The sequence below is a fragment of the Octopus bimaculoides genome, chromosome 30, assembly GCF_046866305.1.
Source record: "Octopus bimaculoides isolate indiv1 chromosome 30, ASM4686630v1, whole genome shotgun sequence".
NCBI classification, from domain to species: domain Eukaryota; kingdom Metazoa; phylum Mollusca; class Cephalopoda; order Octopoda; family Octopodidae; genus Octopus; species Octopus bimaculoides.
Genome location: NC_142957.1, coordinates 12,371,292 through 12,388,059, shown reverse-complemented (window position 1 = coordinate 12,388,059; position 16,768 = coordinate 12,371,292). Strand labels below are relative to the sequence as shown.

The following is a 16,768-nucleotide window of genomic DNA, read 5'->3' as shown; positions in this document are numbered from 1 at the left end:
CACATATATATATATACATATACACATATATATATATATACATATACACATATATATATATATATATATATATATATATATATATATATATATATATATATATATATACACATACCTTATATATATATAAATATATTAATATATATGTATATATATTATGTGTGTATATATATATATATCTATACGTATACATACATGCAATAACCCACAAACATAAATATACATTCATACACGTGGACACAGACATACGCTCATACATACATGCATATATATATATATATATATATATATATATATATAGACATACATGCATGTATGTATGTATGTATGTATGGCTTGGTTTGGTTTGAAACTTAAAGTCTCTTTTTGATCAGCTTCTCAAGCCTTCTGATACGGCTGGACTCCGCGTCCGGAGTTGCCGATGCAGTCATGGAGGAGAACGTTGCAATTGACTGGTTGTTTCTCTGCACCTCGTTGTGAACAGTTGCATTGTGGGTAGGAATCCGAGCCTTATACAGTTCCATGAGTGTGTTCTGTTCACTTCGTTTCAATGCCTGCAACAGCCGAAATATTACAAATAAAAAAAGTCATGGGGACGCCACCATCGGTTGTTAAGCGATGTTGGGGGTGGGGAGGGGAGAGACAAACACAAACATACATATATATATATATACATATATATACAACGGGCTTCTTTCAATTTCCGTCTACCAAATCCACTCACAAAGCTTTGGTCGGCCCGAGGCTATAGTAGAAGACACTTCCCCAAGGTGCCACACAGTGGGAATGAACCCGGAACCATGTGGTTGGTAAGCGAGCTACTTACCACACACCACACAGCCACTCCTGTGCCTATGTATATATATATATATATATACGACCGGCTTCTTTCAATTTCCGTCTACCAAATCCACTCACAAAGCTTTGGTCGGCCCGAGGCTATAGTAGAAGACACTTCCCCAAGGTGCCACACAGTGGGAATGAACCCGGAACCATGTGGTTGGTAAGCGAGCTACTTACCACACAGCCACTCCTGTGCCTATGTATATATATATATATATATATATATATATATACGACCGGCTTCTTTCAGTTTCCGTCTACCAAATCCACTCACAAGGCTTTGGTCGGCCCAAGGCTATAGTAGAAGACACTTGCCCAAGGTGCCACGCAGTGGGCCTGAACCCGGAACCATGTGGTTGGTAAGCAAGCTACTTACCAGACAGCCACTCATTATAAATCTTCCACTGAGGAGGGAACCCGTTTCCAACAAAGATACAAGGCTTCATCTTTGGGATGTAGTTAACAGAGACAAATTGTGTGTATGTTTGTATGTATGTATGTGTGTGTGTGTGTGTATATAAGCATACATGTGTACGTCTTTCTGTATGTCATCAAGAAAGAGGGGTTTGACAGATGAGCAAATTTACGTACCTTCATTTCTAAGACTTTCTGGAATTCTGCCAGGTCCGAATCAGTGAGAAGCCTCATGTAGTTGTCGACAAATGCTTGGGCTGGCTCATGAGGGGACATCACCATCTGGAACAAATAAAAATCATCATCATCATCATCATTATCATCGTTAGCAGCATTTCAAGTTCAAATTCTGCCAAGGTCGACGTTATCTTTCATCCTTTCCAAGTCAATGATGTAAGTACCAGTTACGCACTGGGGTCGATGTAATTGACTACCCCGCCCCGCCAAATTGCAGGCCTTGTGCTTATAGTTGAAAGGATTATTTTTATTGTTACTTTAAACCAAAACGCTTCCTCTCATAGAACAGGAAGTGAGAATTGGGGCCTCAGGTAGGGTGGCATGGAAAAAGGTCCAAAGAAGAGAAACGAAGAAAAAAACAAAAACAAAAAAAACTCACTTTTAGAACCATTTCTGCTTTTGTCATTCCTTTATTGACAATTTTGGTGAAACTACAAGAGAAGATTTAAAAGCAATGAAAATAAATTGGTTTAATTACATATATATAACATCTATTTATGGCATAACATAGCTTCAGTCATCAGAAGTTGAAATAAATTCAATTACAACACGCTAACATCAATGGTGCATGATGGTTGTTGTATTGGACGTGCTGGAAGTTGTGGTGAAAGAGTACAGCAGGGTTCACCCCACCCCACGTGCCAGAGCCTCATGGAGCTTTAGGTGTTTTCGCTCAATAAACACTCACAACGCCCGGTCTGGGAATCGAAACCGCGATCCTATGATCGCGAGTCCGCTGCCTTCACCACTGGGCCATTGCACCTCCACGACACCTGGAATATACAACCCTGGTTAACATATAAACCTATGCACACATACACACACACATGTACATATATATACACACACACACGCAACAACCACAAATGCATGTATGAAATGTAAGGGGACAATACACATACCTTGCGGGGGCTTTTCTCAGAACCCGTGAACCCAAAGATGGTAAATCCTGTAGCACAGTCTTCAGTGAGTGTGTGTCTAGGAGTAGCTTGAAAAAGAATAGAATATTTGGAGAGTAAGTGAGAAGAAAAACAAAAGGTAGGGGTCTGCAAAAAAAGGAGCATGCTTTGTAACCCCCCCTGGTCGCAGGTTCAGTCCCACTGTGTGGTACCTTGGACACATGTCTTCTACTGCAGCCCTGGACAGAACAAAGCTTTGTGAATGGATTTGATAAGGTTGTTTATGGAAGACCAGCAGTCGCCCATGCATACCAGCCTCCCGCTCTCCTCACCACTGATGTTAACCAAGAGAAAGGCAAAGGCCATGATACAGCTTGGCACCAGTGATGTGGCACCAGCTGAGTGGAACTGGAGCAACGTGAAAAATAGAGTGTCTTGCTCAAGAACACAACTCACAGCCCAGTCCAGGAATCAAACTCACTACCTCATAACTGCAAGCCCAACGCACTAACCACAGCGCCATGCACCTTCGCACAATGCGTTTAAATACTCACCTGTTCAGCTGCCACAGTACTGACTGGTTTACAACGGTACATGTGTGTAATAAACTTTGGAATGAAAGTGCTGAAAAGACAAGAGAAAGAGGTGAATGTCAGTATGTAATCGTACCTGTGTTTGAGTTTGTAGAAGTCATCATCATCATCATCATCATCATCATCACCACCATGACCAACACCATCCTCTGACATGGTTGAACAACCAATCCCAATCAGTCAACTTCCACATCCAATCCTGGTCCCTGATGTGGTTGTGCTATTCATTTTTTTTCAATCACTGATGCCTGGAATTTCCCCTTGTACTCACTTTTTTGTACTCTCTTTACTCTTTTACTTGTTTCAGTAATTTGACTGCGGCCATCCTAACTTAATCCCGAGCAAAGCCGGGCTATAGAGCTAGTATAATGTAAAGTAGCCATGTATCTCTTCTACAGCAAGACACCTGTGTGCGTCCCTCTAGCATACTTTAGCCTCTCAACCCCTGTTTAAGGGATTTTCCTGAATCACCATTTCACCTTTGTAACTTCCTTTCATTCTGTTCATCCATCCACAAACAAAACAGTCGTCCCTTTTTCTTCCCCTGTATATTTTCTTACACAATATCTGATGCCTGTTGACTCTCCTAAGTTCCTCCACCCCGCCCCACTTCACTAAATAAGCTTGGGCAAGCTACAGGTTCCCCAAAACATAGGTTTCCCTATGGTTTTTTTTTTAGGGGTTAATAGAAAAAAAGAAAAATGAAGGGTAACTCACTTTGCAAATTTTACACAAAACTGTGTGAAGTACTTGCGAGATGACGCAAGGTTGTCGCGGATGATTGGCAGGTTCTGTTTCAGGTGAGACGTAATAGCAGTGACGTAACCACTCTGGTCTCCCACGGTCTCAACGGTTGACCAAGACATCTGAAATAAAAGTGTAGCACAAAGAAAATAGACATCTAGATTAATATAACAATAATAACAGTTTTAAATTTAATATATAAATTCTAATTTCCAGACCTATGTTCCAAACCTTTGGCCATGACTGTTGTTGTTGTTGGCACTCTGTCGCTTACGATGTCGAGGGTTGCAGTTGATCCGATCAACAGAACAGCCTGCTCGTGAAATTAACGTGCAAGTGGCTGAGCACTCCACAGACACGTGCACCCTTAACGTAGTTCTCGGGGGATATTCAGCGTGACACAGAGTGTGACAAGGCTGACCCTTTGAATTACAGGCACAAAGCAGAAACAGGAAGTAAGAGTGAGAGAAAGTTGTGGTAGAAGAGTACAGCAGGGTTCGCCACCATCCCCTGCCGGAGCCTTGTGGAATTTTAGGTGTTTTCGCTCAATAAACACTCACAACGCCTGGTCTGGGAATCGAAACCGCGATCCTATGACCGCGAGTCCGCTACCCTAACCACTGGGCCATGACTGTACATACACAAATACAACACACTGTGTATTCCGTAAATGGGTTCAGGCATTTAGCAACAGTCCAGTTTAATATTGTAGCTCCCACCCACTTCTGTTCCCTTTCTGTCTAAAGCAATGTGTGATAGCAGAGCCCTATTATATTACCTTGCTCATGGCTGTCAGGGCTGGTTCACAGGCAGAATCGAGGTCCTGTACCAGGAGCTGTATGCAGTTGGAGATGACACTGGCAAAAAGAGAGGAGTAAGAGAAATAAACATCATTATCATCATCATCATCATAATCAACAACACTACCATCGACACCACCACCACCGCTCTCCTAAGATCACATCACTGCCACCACTAACACCATAACTTCCCGTTACCACCACCACCAACTCCACTCCCATAACATCACATCAGCATCACTACTCGTATAACATCACCTCATACCACCACTCTCATAACATCACCTCATACCACCACCACTCTCATAACATCACCTCATACCACCACCACCACTCTCATAACATCACCTCATACCACCACCACCACCACTCTCATAACATCACCTCATACCACCACCACCACTCATACTCACTTATGGAAAAGATCCTGCTCTGCGTTGAGATCAATGTGAATAGCAAGCGCCGGGTCGACTTTCTCCTTCAGTTTGCTCTCCAGCTGCTGTGTGGTCTCCATACAGTACTCGGCTGTACAGAGGATGCTGCATGCTCTGCACTGCTCTTCCTCGGTGAACTTAGCCACCTCTCCTTCCTTCAGAATACTCTGGATCAAACCCGATGCTGAGCTGAGGTTGGCAGACTGGGAGCTCATTCTGAAAGTAAGAAACGAAACAGGTGTTAAGGTCTGATAAAAAGTTAGGGGGGCATGGAACTACCGCAAGGCCCAGTCCTTGTGGCATGGAGGGCTTGTGTGTCTCAGTGACCCTGAGAGCTTTGCCAACAGTGTGCAAGCGCTCCTATTAGGGCTTCCCATGCTGGACAGGTCAAAGGATACAGGCCACTTCTTCCCAAGGGTAAAAATGGATTTGCATAGAGCCAACATTCCTACCTAGGAATGAGAAAAATTATAGAACCAACAAGACCTTGAGAGAGGACAGCCCAGAGTCAAGAACAGTGAAGAAAAATCCTTGATGGATTAGGTCCCATAGGGAGCTAAAAGCCTTTTTGTCTTCTCATCTATCTTTTCTGAAGAAGTGTGTATGCTCGAAACGTTAAAAACTTCTTCCAATTTTCCCAAGTGTCAACCTAACACAGAAGTTAAATGATGGTCCCTAGAGAGCAAAGGGCTTTTTTCTTTCTCTTCCTCTACCTTCTCTGAAGAAGAGAGTATGCTCGTAATGTTAAAAGATGGAAGATGACTGACCGAGCAACAGCAATAAAGAAATAAAACTACACTCATACTCACTTTAGTAGGCTGTTGAGTAGAACTTGGTGAGTGTACTAAAAGATGGAAGATGACTGACCGAGCAACAGCAATAAGGAAATAAAACTGCACTCATACTCACTTTGGTAGGCTGTTGAGTAGAACTTGGTGAGTGTACTAAAAGATGGAAGATGACTGACCGAGCAACAGCAATAAGGAAATAAAACTGCACTCATACTCACTTTAGTAGGCTGTTGAGTAGAACTTGGTGAGTGTACTAAAAGATGGAAGATGACTGACCGAGCAACAGCAATAAGGAAATAAAACTGCACTCATACTCACTTTGGTAGGCTGTTGAGTAGAACTTGGTGAGTGTACTAAAAGATGGAAGATGACTGACCGAGCAACAGCAATAAGGAAATAAAACTGCACTCATACTCACTTTGGTAGGCTGTTGAGTAGAACTTGGTGAGTGTACTAAAAGATGGAAGATGACTGACCGAGCAACAGCAATAAGGAAATAAAACTGCACTCATACTCACTTTGGTAGGTTGTTGAGTAGAACTCGATGAGCGTACTCCTTCAAATATTTCTGGAATGTTTTGGTGAGGTCAAGCATTGGCTGCCCTGTGCTAAGTTGCGAACACTGCACCATGCACTTCTTGTAGAAGACAAACAGATCGGCGCAGCTCGGCAGAACGTTGCTACCTTCCTCCCCTTCGACACGAAGACTTCCATGTTGGCGGAAATCCTCTATGAAACGGCAGATCAACTCAGCAAGGTTCCTGAAAGTATAATAGAAACAAAAAAGCAGTGGTATTTGGTATTAGTAGTGGTGGTGTGGTGGTGGTAGTAGTAGTGGTTGTGGTGGTAGTAGTAGTGGGTGTGGTGGTGGTGGTAGTAGTAGTGGTTGTGGTGGTAGTAGTAGTGGGTGTGGTGGTGGTGGTAGTAGTAGTGGTTGTGGTAATAGTGGTAGTAGTAGTGGGTGTGGTGGTGGTAATACTAGTAGTGGTTGTGGTGGTAGTAGTGGTGGTGTGGTGATAGTGGTAGTAGTAGTGGTGGTGGGAGTAGTAGTAGTTGTTGTGGTGGAAGTAGTAGTGGTGGTGGTGGTAATAGTAGTAGTGGTTGTGGTGGTAGTAGTAGTGGGTGTGGTGGTGGTGGTAGTAGTAGTGGTTGTGGTGGTAGTAGTAGTGGGTGTGGTGGTGGTGGTAGTAGTAGTGGTTGTGGTAATAGTGGTAGTAGTAGTGGGTGTGGTGGTGGTAATACTAGTAGTGGTTGTGGTGGTAGTAGTGGTGGTGTGGTGATAGTGGTAGTAGTAGTGGTGGTGGGAGTAGTAGTAGTTGTTGTGGTGGAAGTAGTAGTGGTGGTGGTGGTAATAGTAGTAGTGGTTGTGGTGGTAGTAGTAGTGGGTGTGGTGGTGGTGGTAGTAGTAGTGGTTGTGGTGGTAGTAGTAGTGGGTGTGGTGGTGGTGGTAGTAGTAGTGGTTGTGGTAATAGTGGTAGTAGTAGTGGGTGTGGTGGTGGTAATACTAGTAGTGGTTGTGGTGGTAGTAGTGGTGGTGTGGTGATAGTGGTAGTAGTAGTGGTGGTGGGAGTAGTAGTAGTTGTTGTGGTGGAAGTAGTAGTGGTGGTGGTGGTAATAGTAGTAGTGGTTGTGGTGGTAGTAGTAGTGGTGGTGGTGGTGGTGCTAAAAATAGCAGTAAAACCTATCATCTTAAAAAGGGAAGGACACACAAGTAGTCCTAGATATACTATGCCTGAATATGTAACACAGTGGCTAGATAGATGTAACATAGGGACTAGAGACATGTAACACAGTGACTAGAGAAATTTAACATAGACGCTAAAGATATGTAACACAGATGCTAAAGATATGTAACACAGAGGCTAAAGACATGTAACACAGAGACTAGAGAAAATGTAACACAGAAGCTAGAGAAATGTAACACAGGCTAGAGACTGTAACTCAGGAGCTAGAGGAATGTAACACATAGGTTAAAGACATGTAACACAGAGGCTAGAGACATGTGACATTGGGGCTAGAGACATGTAACACAGGGGCTGCACACATATAACAGGGGCTATAGACAAGTAATACCAGAGCTAGATGTGACATTGTGGTTAGAGTCATGTAACACAAGGGTTAGACACTTGCAGCACAGCATTTAGATACACGTGACACACCACACAAAACAACAGCAATATTTACCTGTCTTGTGATTCTATATAAATATTCAGATGTTGCTCAAAGCATTTGGAGATGATTCCATCGAAGGGTGAGACTGGAGGCTTGGGTCCAAGAACCTGTTGATTGAAGAATCAGTCTCTAATTAACGTTGTTGAAATTACAGCAGAGAGAGAAGAGCATGTACAGACATGTTTTTTTGGATTATGCCGATGGACTGGCTCCTGTGCAGGTGGCACGTAAAATACACCATTTCGAGCGTGGCCGTTGCCAGTACCTCCTGTCTGGCCTTTGTGCCGGTGGCACGTAAAAGCATCCACTACACTCTCGGAGTGGTTGGCGTTAGGAAGGGCATCCAGCTGTAGAAACTCTGCCAAATCAGATTGGAGCCTGGTGTAGCCATCTGGTTTCACCAGTCCTCTGTCAAATCGTCCAACCCATGCTAGCATGGAAAGCGGACATTAAATGATGATGAGGAGGATGTACTCAATACAAAATGTAAAGTATATTTAATTATATGGGGCTGGTGATTTCCATTGCTTGCTTACTCAATGTGATCCTTTGATGTGAGAACAAAAATCAGAATTGAATTAACATGTTGTACATACATACATACAAGTATAAGACCGATGTGAACAGAGAAAAAAAAAACCTCTTTATCTAATTGGGAGATGGGGCCAATTATAATAAATAGAAAAATGTGACTAGATATACGTGTATGTGTGTGTGTGTTTATTGAAGATTAAAAACTTCACAAGCCGTTACTCAGAGTTTCACATAACCAGCCACGAGGCAGATGATCAGAAGAACAATCAATAAACTGCTTCCGATGATGATAACGACGATGGGGGGTGGGGGGGGCAGAAGAAAAGGGAAGGAGGAAGAAGAGAAGAAGAGGAAGGGAAGGGAGGGAAGGAAGGAAGGAAAGAAGGAAGGAAGACAGATTGATATACTGACCTTTGTTTCCTCAACAGATTCTGCGTTCTCGTTTTCAAATGGGTTGGAAGGTTCATAAGGGCTACTGGCTTCTTCAAAAGGATTAGTAGGGGACATCACTGGGGTTATTGCAACTTTGGTTGGCTGCATAGATAAATATCATCCAATTAACAACAAACTTTGAAGGAACGAGGCTAATTAAATAGTTATATATACATATATAGAGGCGTAGGAGTGGCTGTGTGGCAAGTAGCTTGCTTACCAACCACATGGTTCCGGGTTCAGTCCCACTGCGTGGCACCTTGGGCAAGTGTCTTCTACTATAGCCTCGGGCCGACCAAAGCCTTGTGAGTGGATTTGGTAGACGGAAACTGAAAGAAGCCCGTCGTATATATGTATATATATATATATATGTATGTGCGTTTGTGTGTCTGTGTTTGTCCCCCCACCATCGCTTGACAACCGATGCTGGTGTGTTTACGTCCCCGTAACTTAGAGGTTCGGCAAAAAAGAAACTGATAGAATAAGTACTAGGCTTCCAAAGAATAAGTCCTGGGGTCGATTTGCTCGACTAAAAGGCGGTGCTCCAGCATGGCCGCAGTCAAATGACTGAAACAAGTAAAAGAGTAAAAGAGTAAGTAATCAAAGAGAGATAATTTAATAAATACCAAGTTTTCTTGGAGAGTGATGCCGGTGAAACGTTTGGCGATTAAGGATTCAAAATTGCTTGTTCTTTGAATAGCAAATAGGAGTAATTTGACATCTATTTCCGTGGCACGCTTAGCCATTACCTTGGATAATTCTCTCCTGGAATGGAGAAAGTTTAAGTAGAGTTAAGGAAGGAAAGAAGAAACGAGGGATCGGGAAGATAGGTAGTAGAGAAGAATAGAAAGAAGGGAGGAAGAAAAGGATGGAAAATATGAAGAAAGGAAGGAAGAAAGAAAGAATGAAAGAAAGAAGCAGGGGAAAAGAGATGAAAAAAGAAAGAAGAAAAGCAACAACAACAACAACAACACTTATTGACACACTTACCTAGTTATTTCACAAAACTCAATACATATTCGTTCACTGACTTCCCATTCCACAGGAAAGATGTGTCCAAATTTCTCTTCAAAACTGACCAAGGTACGTTTGATCCACGCATAACGTCTATCGATTTTATCCAACCATGCAACCTGTGAACAGACAGACAGAAACGATACACAATAGCTCAGTAGTGGACAGCACAGATTTCAACTTCGCATTCTTCTGCCAAAATTAATGCTTTTTTTATCCACATTGCTTTGAACTAATCATGCATTATCTTGTAGCTATGAGATTTTTTGATGAGGTAACTGTTAGTTTTTAAAATGATATTGTAGGGTTGGTGTGAGAGACCAGATCTGGCCAGTTTGAACATAAAACAGGCAGAATACTTTTGGCCAGATATGGCCGGTTTAAATGCTAAAAGGGTTAAACAATGATGATGACAAAACAAATAAGAAAGGTGGACACATATCTTATCCCAAACTGTAACCCCTCTCTACCTCTCCAAACAAAACTGTTGGCCCTTATAAATCAAAAGACAATGGAGAGACCATGCTCTGTACTCACGTCTTGGTCCTCTGCAAAGAGTACCGTGTACTCAGAGAGTTGCAGCTTGACAAACCATCCGAGAATGTCACGTTTTACCTTCGGGTCAAGCACATTGACCACCAAACATGCTTCAGCCAGCTGCTTCAGGTTGCTAGGGCCATACTGCAATAATAAGTAAACAAATAAATAAATAAATAAATAATAATGGTGATGATGATGATGATGATGATGATAATGTTGGTTTCACATATTGGCACAAGGCCAGCAATTTCGGAGGTAGAGGTTAAACTGATTACGTTGACTCCAGTGTTCAAATGGTACTTATTTTATTGAGCCCCCCTGAAAGGATGAAAAGTCAAGTCCACCTTAGTGGAATTTGAACTCAGAACACGAAGATGGACGAAATGTCGACCCGGGCACAATTTGAACTCGGAATGTAAAAAAAACAGATGAGATACTGCTGAGCAGTTTATCGGACAGGCTAACAGTTCTGCCAGCTTGCATTAACAAAGATCCAAGGTCTTATTGTTAGGGTAGGGACATGGTTGATTGTGCTGTCCACAGTACTTAACTGGTACTTTATTTGGCACAGGAGTGATGGATGAGGAAACATTACAAGAATTTACACAGACAGCTGTTCAGGTTTCAAAGGTTATATGTAACTCCACACACACACACACACACACTATAAACATTACCTTTGCAGCGGGCCCTTGGAAAGATTCCTCAAAGTCAGCAGTAATCTGTGTTCCCAGTTCAGCCTGTATTTGTTTCACCCTGCAAAAAAAATCAAGACACACATATATGTACATACATACGCATGTGTATATAAAGATGATTATATATCCTGGCACTATCGTTTATGATGGTGAAGGCGCAATGGCCCAGTGGTTAGGGCAGCAAACTCGCGGTCATAGGATCGCGATCCTATGACTGCGAGTCTGCTGCCCTAACCACTGGGCCATTGTGCCTCCACGGATCAGAGATGACCCAGGGCTAAACAACAACATCAATGACAAAACAAAGGCAGGGAAACAAATTATAAATGTAACTTACTTATCGGAGAGCTGCTTGATCTGAGGAATGGCCATGTAACGGTCAAAGTGCTCCAAGACGTTGAGTACACCTTGGAGGAGGTTTGCCACTTCGAGGTACTGACGGCGGCGAGTCAGAGTTCTGTTAAAAGGAAGATGTGGAGTGTGAGTGAAGGAGGGGGGTGAGTGATAAATGATAATGATGATGATGGATATAATCATCATCATCATCATCGTTTAACGTCCGCTTTCCATGCTAGCATGGGTTGGACGATTTGACTGAGGACTGGTGAAACCAGATGGCTGCACCAGGCTCCAATCTGATTTGGCAGAGTTTCTACAGCTGGATGCCCTTCCTAACGCCAACCACTCAGAGAGTGTAGTGGGTGCTTTTACGTGTCACCCGCACGAAGGCCAGTCAGGCGGTACTGGCAACGGCCACGCTCAAATGGTGTATTTTATGTGCCACCCGCACAAGAGCCAGTCGAGGGGCACTGGCAACGATCTCGCTCGAAAATCCTTACACATGTCACGGGCACAAGTGCCAGAAAGGCGACGCTGGGCACAGGTGCCATCCCGATTTCGCTTTCGCTTGCCCCAATAAGTCTTCGCAAGCTGAGTTTCGTGTCCAATGAAGGAGGAGGGAAAGTATTAAGACTGATCCTTCTGACAGTGTAAAGCACTCGTGACGGTCCCGCATAAAAAGTGCCCGTGTGACATCATGCAAAAGCGGCCGTGCGGTGCCACGCAAAAGCACCCGGCACACTGTGAAATGGTTAATGTTAGGAAGGACATCCAGCTGTAGAAAACCCATGCGAAATCAGACTGGAGTCTGGTGCAGCTCCCCAGCTTTGGTCACACCGACCGACCCATGGACGACAGTCATTAAATGACGACGATGATGGAGACATGTAAAAATGATAGACTGATATAGTGATTATATTTACGACTTACGTAAGACTATCAACACCCCCTACCAACATATGCAAGTGGTTGAGAGTGATGATTGAACTTGTAAGGTGTCTCTTCGCATGGTCCAGTTGCTTGATGTCACGGGTAATCTCCTTCACCTGGTTGTAACAATCAGAAGAAAGCATGTTTGTAGATTAACAATATACAAATATATATACAGGGTGCGATGGGTAAATTGTCACCATTTTATATTTTTAATTTCACACATGCACATTGTTTGGTTTTGATTTTGTCGACTACACAGTATGGTAGGATCAGTTGGGCCCCCGTCTGTGAGAAAAACAGCACCATGATGCAATTCACTCTGCCAGAAATTTAGAAACGACATGCTGTACTTTATGGCATTCACGCCGGAAGCTTCAATACGAACATTTCAGAGTGTTTGGGTGTCAATCTGAGGACATGTGCAGAGGATTCGGAAAGACTTGGATGAGTCTAATGGTGTTTACGAAGGTACGGCAGCTTGGGAAACTCACTCTGATCATTCTGATAAGAAAAGAATTCCTGAATCTGTTGGTGAGATCTAGGCCATGATTGGCAGCGATCCCTCCAAGTCAATCAGGTCCATGGAAGCGTATGAGTTTCTTACCAGGTAGGTTAGTGCATGAAGACACACACACACACACACACAAACGTGGACACATACACACACATGCACAATGGGCTCCTTTCAGTTTCCATCTACCAGATCCCCTCACAATAGATTGGTTGCCCCAGGGCTATAATGGAAGACACTCACCCGAGGTGCCACTCAGTGGGACTGAACCCAAGACCACATGGTTAAAAAGCAAGCTTCTTAATCACACAGCCACCTACCCCCATTTGGTAAATCATTGAAAAAGGAACAAAATAACAAACAAGAAACAAAATACAAAAACTAAATATATAAGAAAAAGACCCATTTCTCGCTTCCATCCTCCACCCCTTCTCATTCTCTTTGCCGTGACTCCCTCATCACCAAACGGTTTGGCACTTACCATTTCTTCAGATTTCTCTGCTTTATCCTTTATGTCTTTGATCTTGGAGAAAAGTTCTTGAATTGCTTTCTGAGCCTCTTCAAGAGCTTGCCGCCCATTTTCTCCAACATTGGTTTGACCCCGAACTACCGTACCGATTTCTTCGTCCAGTTTCCTACACAAACGAGAGAAAGCAATGTTTAGGAGAGGGAACGGAGAAAAATAAATAAATAAAAATATTACGAAAATGATCATAAAAAGTGATTATAAAAAGAAATTGAACTAAATTTGTAGACTGGTTCCCATGCCAACGTCTCCTTCATTGAACACTAAACTCGGCTTGCGAAGACCTGTTGGGGCAAGCGAAAGCGAAATCGTGATGGCACCTGTACCAGTAGATCACTAAGAGCACCGTCCGAGCGTGATTGTAGCACCATTTGAATGTGATCGCTACCAACGTCGCCTTCCTGGCACTTGTGCCAGTGACACGTGAAAAGACATTTGAGCGAGATCGTTGCCAGTGCCGCTGGACTGGCCCCTGTGCAGGTGGCACGTAAAATACAACATTTCGAGCGTGGCCGTTGCCAGTACCGTCTGATTGGCCCTCATGCCGGTGGCACATAAAATACACCATTTCGAGCGTGGCCGTTGCCAGTACCGTCTGACTGGCCCCTGTGCAGGTGGCACATAAAATACACCATTTCGAGCGTGGCCGTTGCCAATACCGCCTGACTGGCCTTCGTGCCGGTGGTACATAAAAACACTCACTACACTCTACAGAACAATATGGCTATGGAGAAATATAGCTATTTTGGGGTTGATAAATTAAGTACCAGTTGTGTACTGGAGTTGATCTAATCAACTGGCCCCCTCCCCTAAAATTTCGGGCCTTGTGCCTAGAGTAGAAAAGAATATGGCTATCTTTTTTTGTTATTTGTATGGGTGTGCTTGTGTGTTTCTGTAGGTCTTTCGACATAGAGAGAAAAGTACCCAGCACACTCTGTAAAGGGGCTGGCATTAGAAAAGGCATCCAGCCATAGAAACCATGTGACAAGAGATAGTTGAGATCGGGACAGCTCCCTGGCTGATCAGCTCCTGTCAAACTGTAAAAGAGACAATTAAATGATGATGATGATGATGATGATGATGATGATGAACAGCAACATTCCAAATAAGGCAACAGGGTCTCACCGGATTTTCAGCCTAATTTTGCCAACCACATCGTCAATGTTTGCCAGGGACTGTTCCGTGGGGAAAAGCGTGTTGATGTAGTCGACAGGGTTAAAGTCCGGCCGATCGAGAGGATCGTTACTAGGTAAAACCTGGAAAAGGAAACACACAACAGAATTTCAAAAAAAAATAAGAAATGCATATGTGATGTCTATGTGTGCGTACACGTGCATTGGATACGCATGTATCTGTGTATGTGTGTGTGTGTATCATCACCATTGTGCTAATATTCATTGTTCCGTGCTTGCGTGCATTGGATGAAATTTGTTGGGGGTAGCTTCTTGTATAGCTGGATGCTGGTGTGTTTACGTCCCCGTAACTTAGCGGTTCGGCAAAAGAGACCGATAGAATAAGTACTAGGCTTACAAAACGAATAAGTCCTGGGGTCGATTTGCTCGTCTAAAGGCGGTGCTCCAGCATGGCCACAGTCAAATGACTGAAACAAGTAAAAGAGTAAAGAGTAAAGCCGAACCTCAGCAGAATTTGAACCCAGAATGAAAAACCGGAAGAAATATTGCTGAGCATTTAGTCCGGAGAGCTAACATTATTTTTTTTCCAGTCAGTTCACCGCCTTATTCTGATGTTATAATAATCGATCACAGGGCTTGATCCGTACCGAATTTTATTGATCCCCAGAACGATGTAAACAATGTCAACCTTGGTGAGATTTGAACTCAGAACTTTAAAAATACGCAACTAAATATTATTTTGTCCTGACGTCTTTAACGTTTCTGTTAAAAATCAACCTGTAACAAACACTGAGAGAAGGGTACAAATCTAAGGGTTTATGGACATAGTCCACTACACCAACCCCATTACATGGCTGATGTTTGATTTGATGGAACCAGGGGGACGACAGACGAAGTTAACATCAAGTGCGATTTGAACACATCAAATAAAAGATACGTAACTAATTAATACAATGCATTTATTAATCGGCTAATTATAATTAGCAGAAGGTATGTTTAACTTAAATCTGATGCTCTACCTGTTCTATAAAAAAAAACTAATAATAGATTAGATCAGAAGCTGTACAACTTGTCATTCGATAATACGATATGGATGGGTGGATACAATGCATTTACAAAGCCTTGACATTGTATGTATATATTTGTGTATGTGTGTACGTGTGTGTGTGTGCTTATGTATATGTGAATGTGTGTGCCTGTATGTGTTTGTGTATTCATGTCTGTGTACATAGATGTGTATGTGTATGCGGGTGGAGATAAAGAATACACACTCCACCCGTTTTCGGCATAACCCTAAAACACCGGGTGAATGTGTATTTTTTCTTTTTACCTTCGCCGTAAGGGCGTATGTGTATGTAGATAGATAAATGGTGATGCAAACAGGAAAATAATAGATCTCAAAATATGAGTATATGTATATTTTTATTCATATTTAGCAGAAGCAACAGACTGTCTCAAGGGCCCAGGGTTTCATGAGCTAGCACTTATATATATATATATAAGTGAATCGATCTCCTGGTTTATATATCAATATATATATATATATTGATATTGATATATAAACAAGGAGATCGATTCATAAGGAGCTTACTATAGTCCTTTGTGGACGATTTTTTATTTTGGTAACGATTACATGTTTTATCTTACCAATGCATTTGGCAGATATCATTATATGAACATATATATATTACACTCATGTGGTATGTATGCGTGCAAGTGTGTTTGCTTACGTGTGTGTGTGTGTGTGTGTGTGTGTGTGTGTTTACAATTTCCCCAGCTAAACTACAGGTATACTCAGTAAACAACAATTTTGTGAGGTGGTTGTGTAAATTGGATACATTAACAGGAAGAATCTGGCGTCTTCGGGAAGGATCGAACAGTCCGGTATAGTGAGATGTTGGATTATTTTACCTGGTCGATGGCTTCTTGCACCTCAGGAGGGAAGATCAAAGCTGAATCTTCGAAGTGTTCGTCGTCGATGGCTTCGTCGTCAAAATCGGTTGTTGACGCCATGTTGCCGTCAAAGCCGAGAGTGGGAGGAGGAGTGGGAGGAATAAATTGAGGGGGATTGAGACGTTGTGTTAGAGGGAGAGAGGTGGAGGAAGGGGAGTAAAAGACGGAAAGAGGAGTAGTGAGAGCTAGTAATGAATAGAGAGAGAGAGAGAGAGAGAAAATGTGAGA

At 42.7% G+C, this 16,768-nt stretch overlaps 1 protein-coding gene across 2 annotated transcripts; it reads right to left on the bottom strand.

Moving 5' to 3' along the window:
- Positions 1–206: 206 nt before the first annotated feature.
- On the bottom strand, positions 207–16,651 carry LOC106881886 (vacuolar protein sorting-associated protein 53 homolog). Of its 2 annotated transcripts, XM_089346269.1 has the most exons (20): positions 16,499–16,651; positions 14,580–14,710; positions 13,410–13,563; positions 12,415–12,530; positions 11,483–11,602; positions 11,125–11,203; positions 10,445–10,588; positions 9,884–10,026; positions 9,520–9,658; positions 8,873–8,995; positions 7,940–8,034; positions 6,274–6,516; positions 4,944–5,180; positions 4,509–4,587; positions 3,704–3,852; positions 2,948–3,017; positions 2,397–2,482; positions 1,874–1,925; positions 1,435–1,539; positions 207–554 (listed from the first exon to the last, which is right to left on the bottom strand). In XM_089346269.1, exons 1-20 carry the CDS (start codon positions 16,598–16,600, stop codon positions 354–356), a joined length of 2,568 nt encoding a protein of 855 aa, XP_089202395.1. In that variant the 5' UTR covers positions 16,601–16,651; the 3' UTR covers positions 207–353. The 2 variants fall into 2 exon arrangements, with proteins under 2 accessions (XP_089202395.1, XP_089202396.1); XM_089346270.1 differs by lacking the exon at positions 8,873–8,995.
- Positions 16,652–16,768: the final 117 nt, after the last annotated feature.

Coding starts and splice junctions, on each gene's coding strand:
- LOC106881886 (XM_089346269.1), bottom strand. CDS start 16,600: ATGGCGTCAACAACCGATTTTGACGACGAAGCCATCGACGACGAACAC. Junction 13,564..14,579: donor AAAATTAGGCTGAAAATCCG/GTGAGACCCTGT, acceptor TCGTTTGTGTAG/GAAACTGGACGAAGAAATCG. Junction 4,588..4,943: donor GAGCAGGATCTTTTCCATAA/GTGAGTATGAGT, acceptor TCTTTTTGCCAG/TGTCATCTCCAACTGCATAC.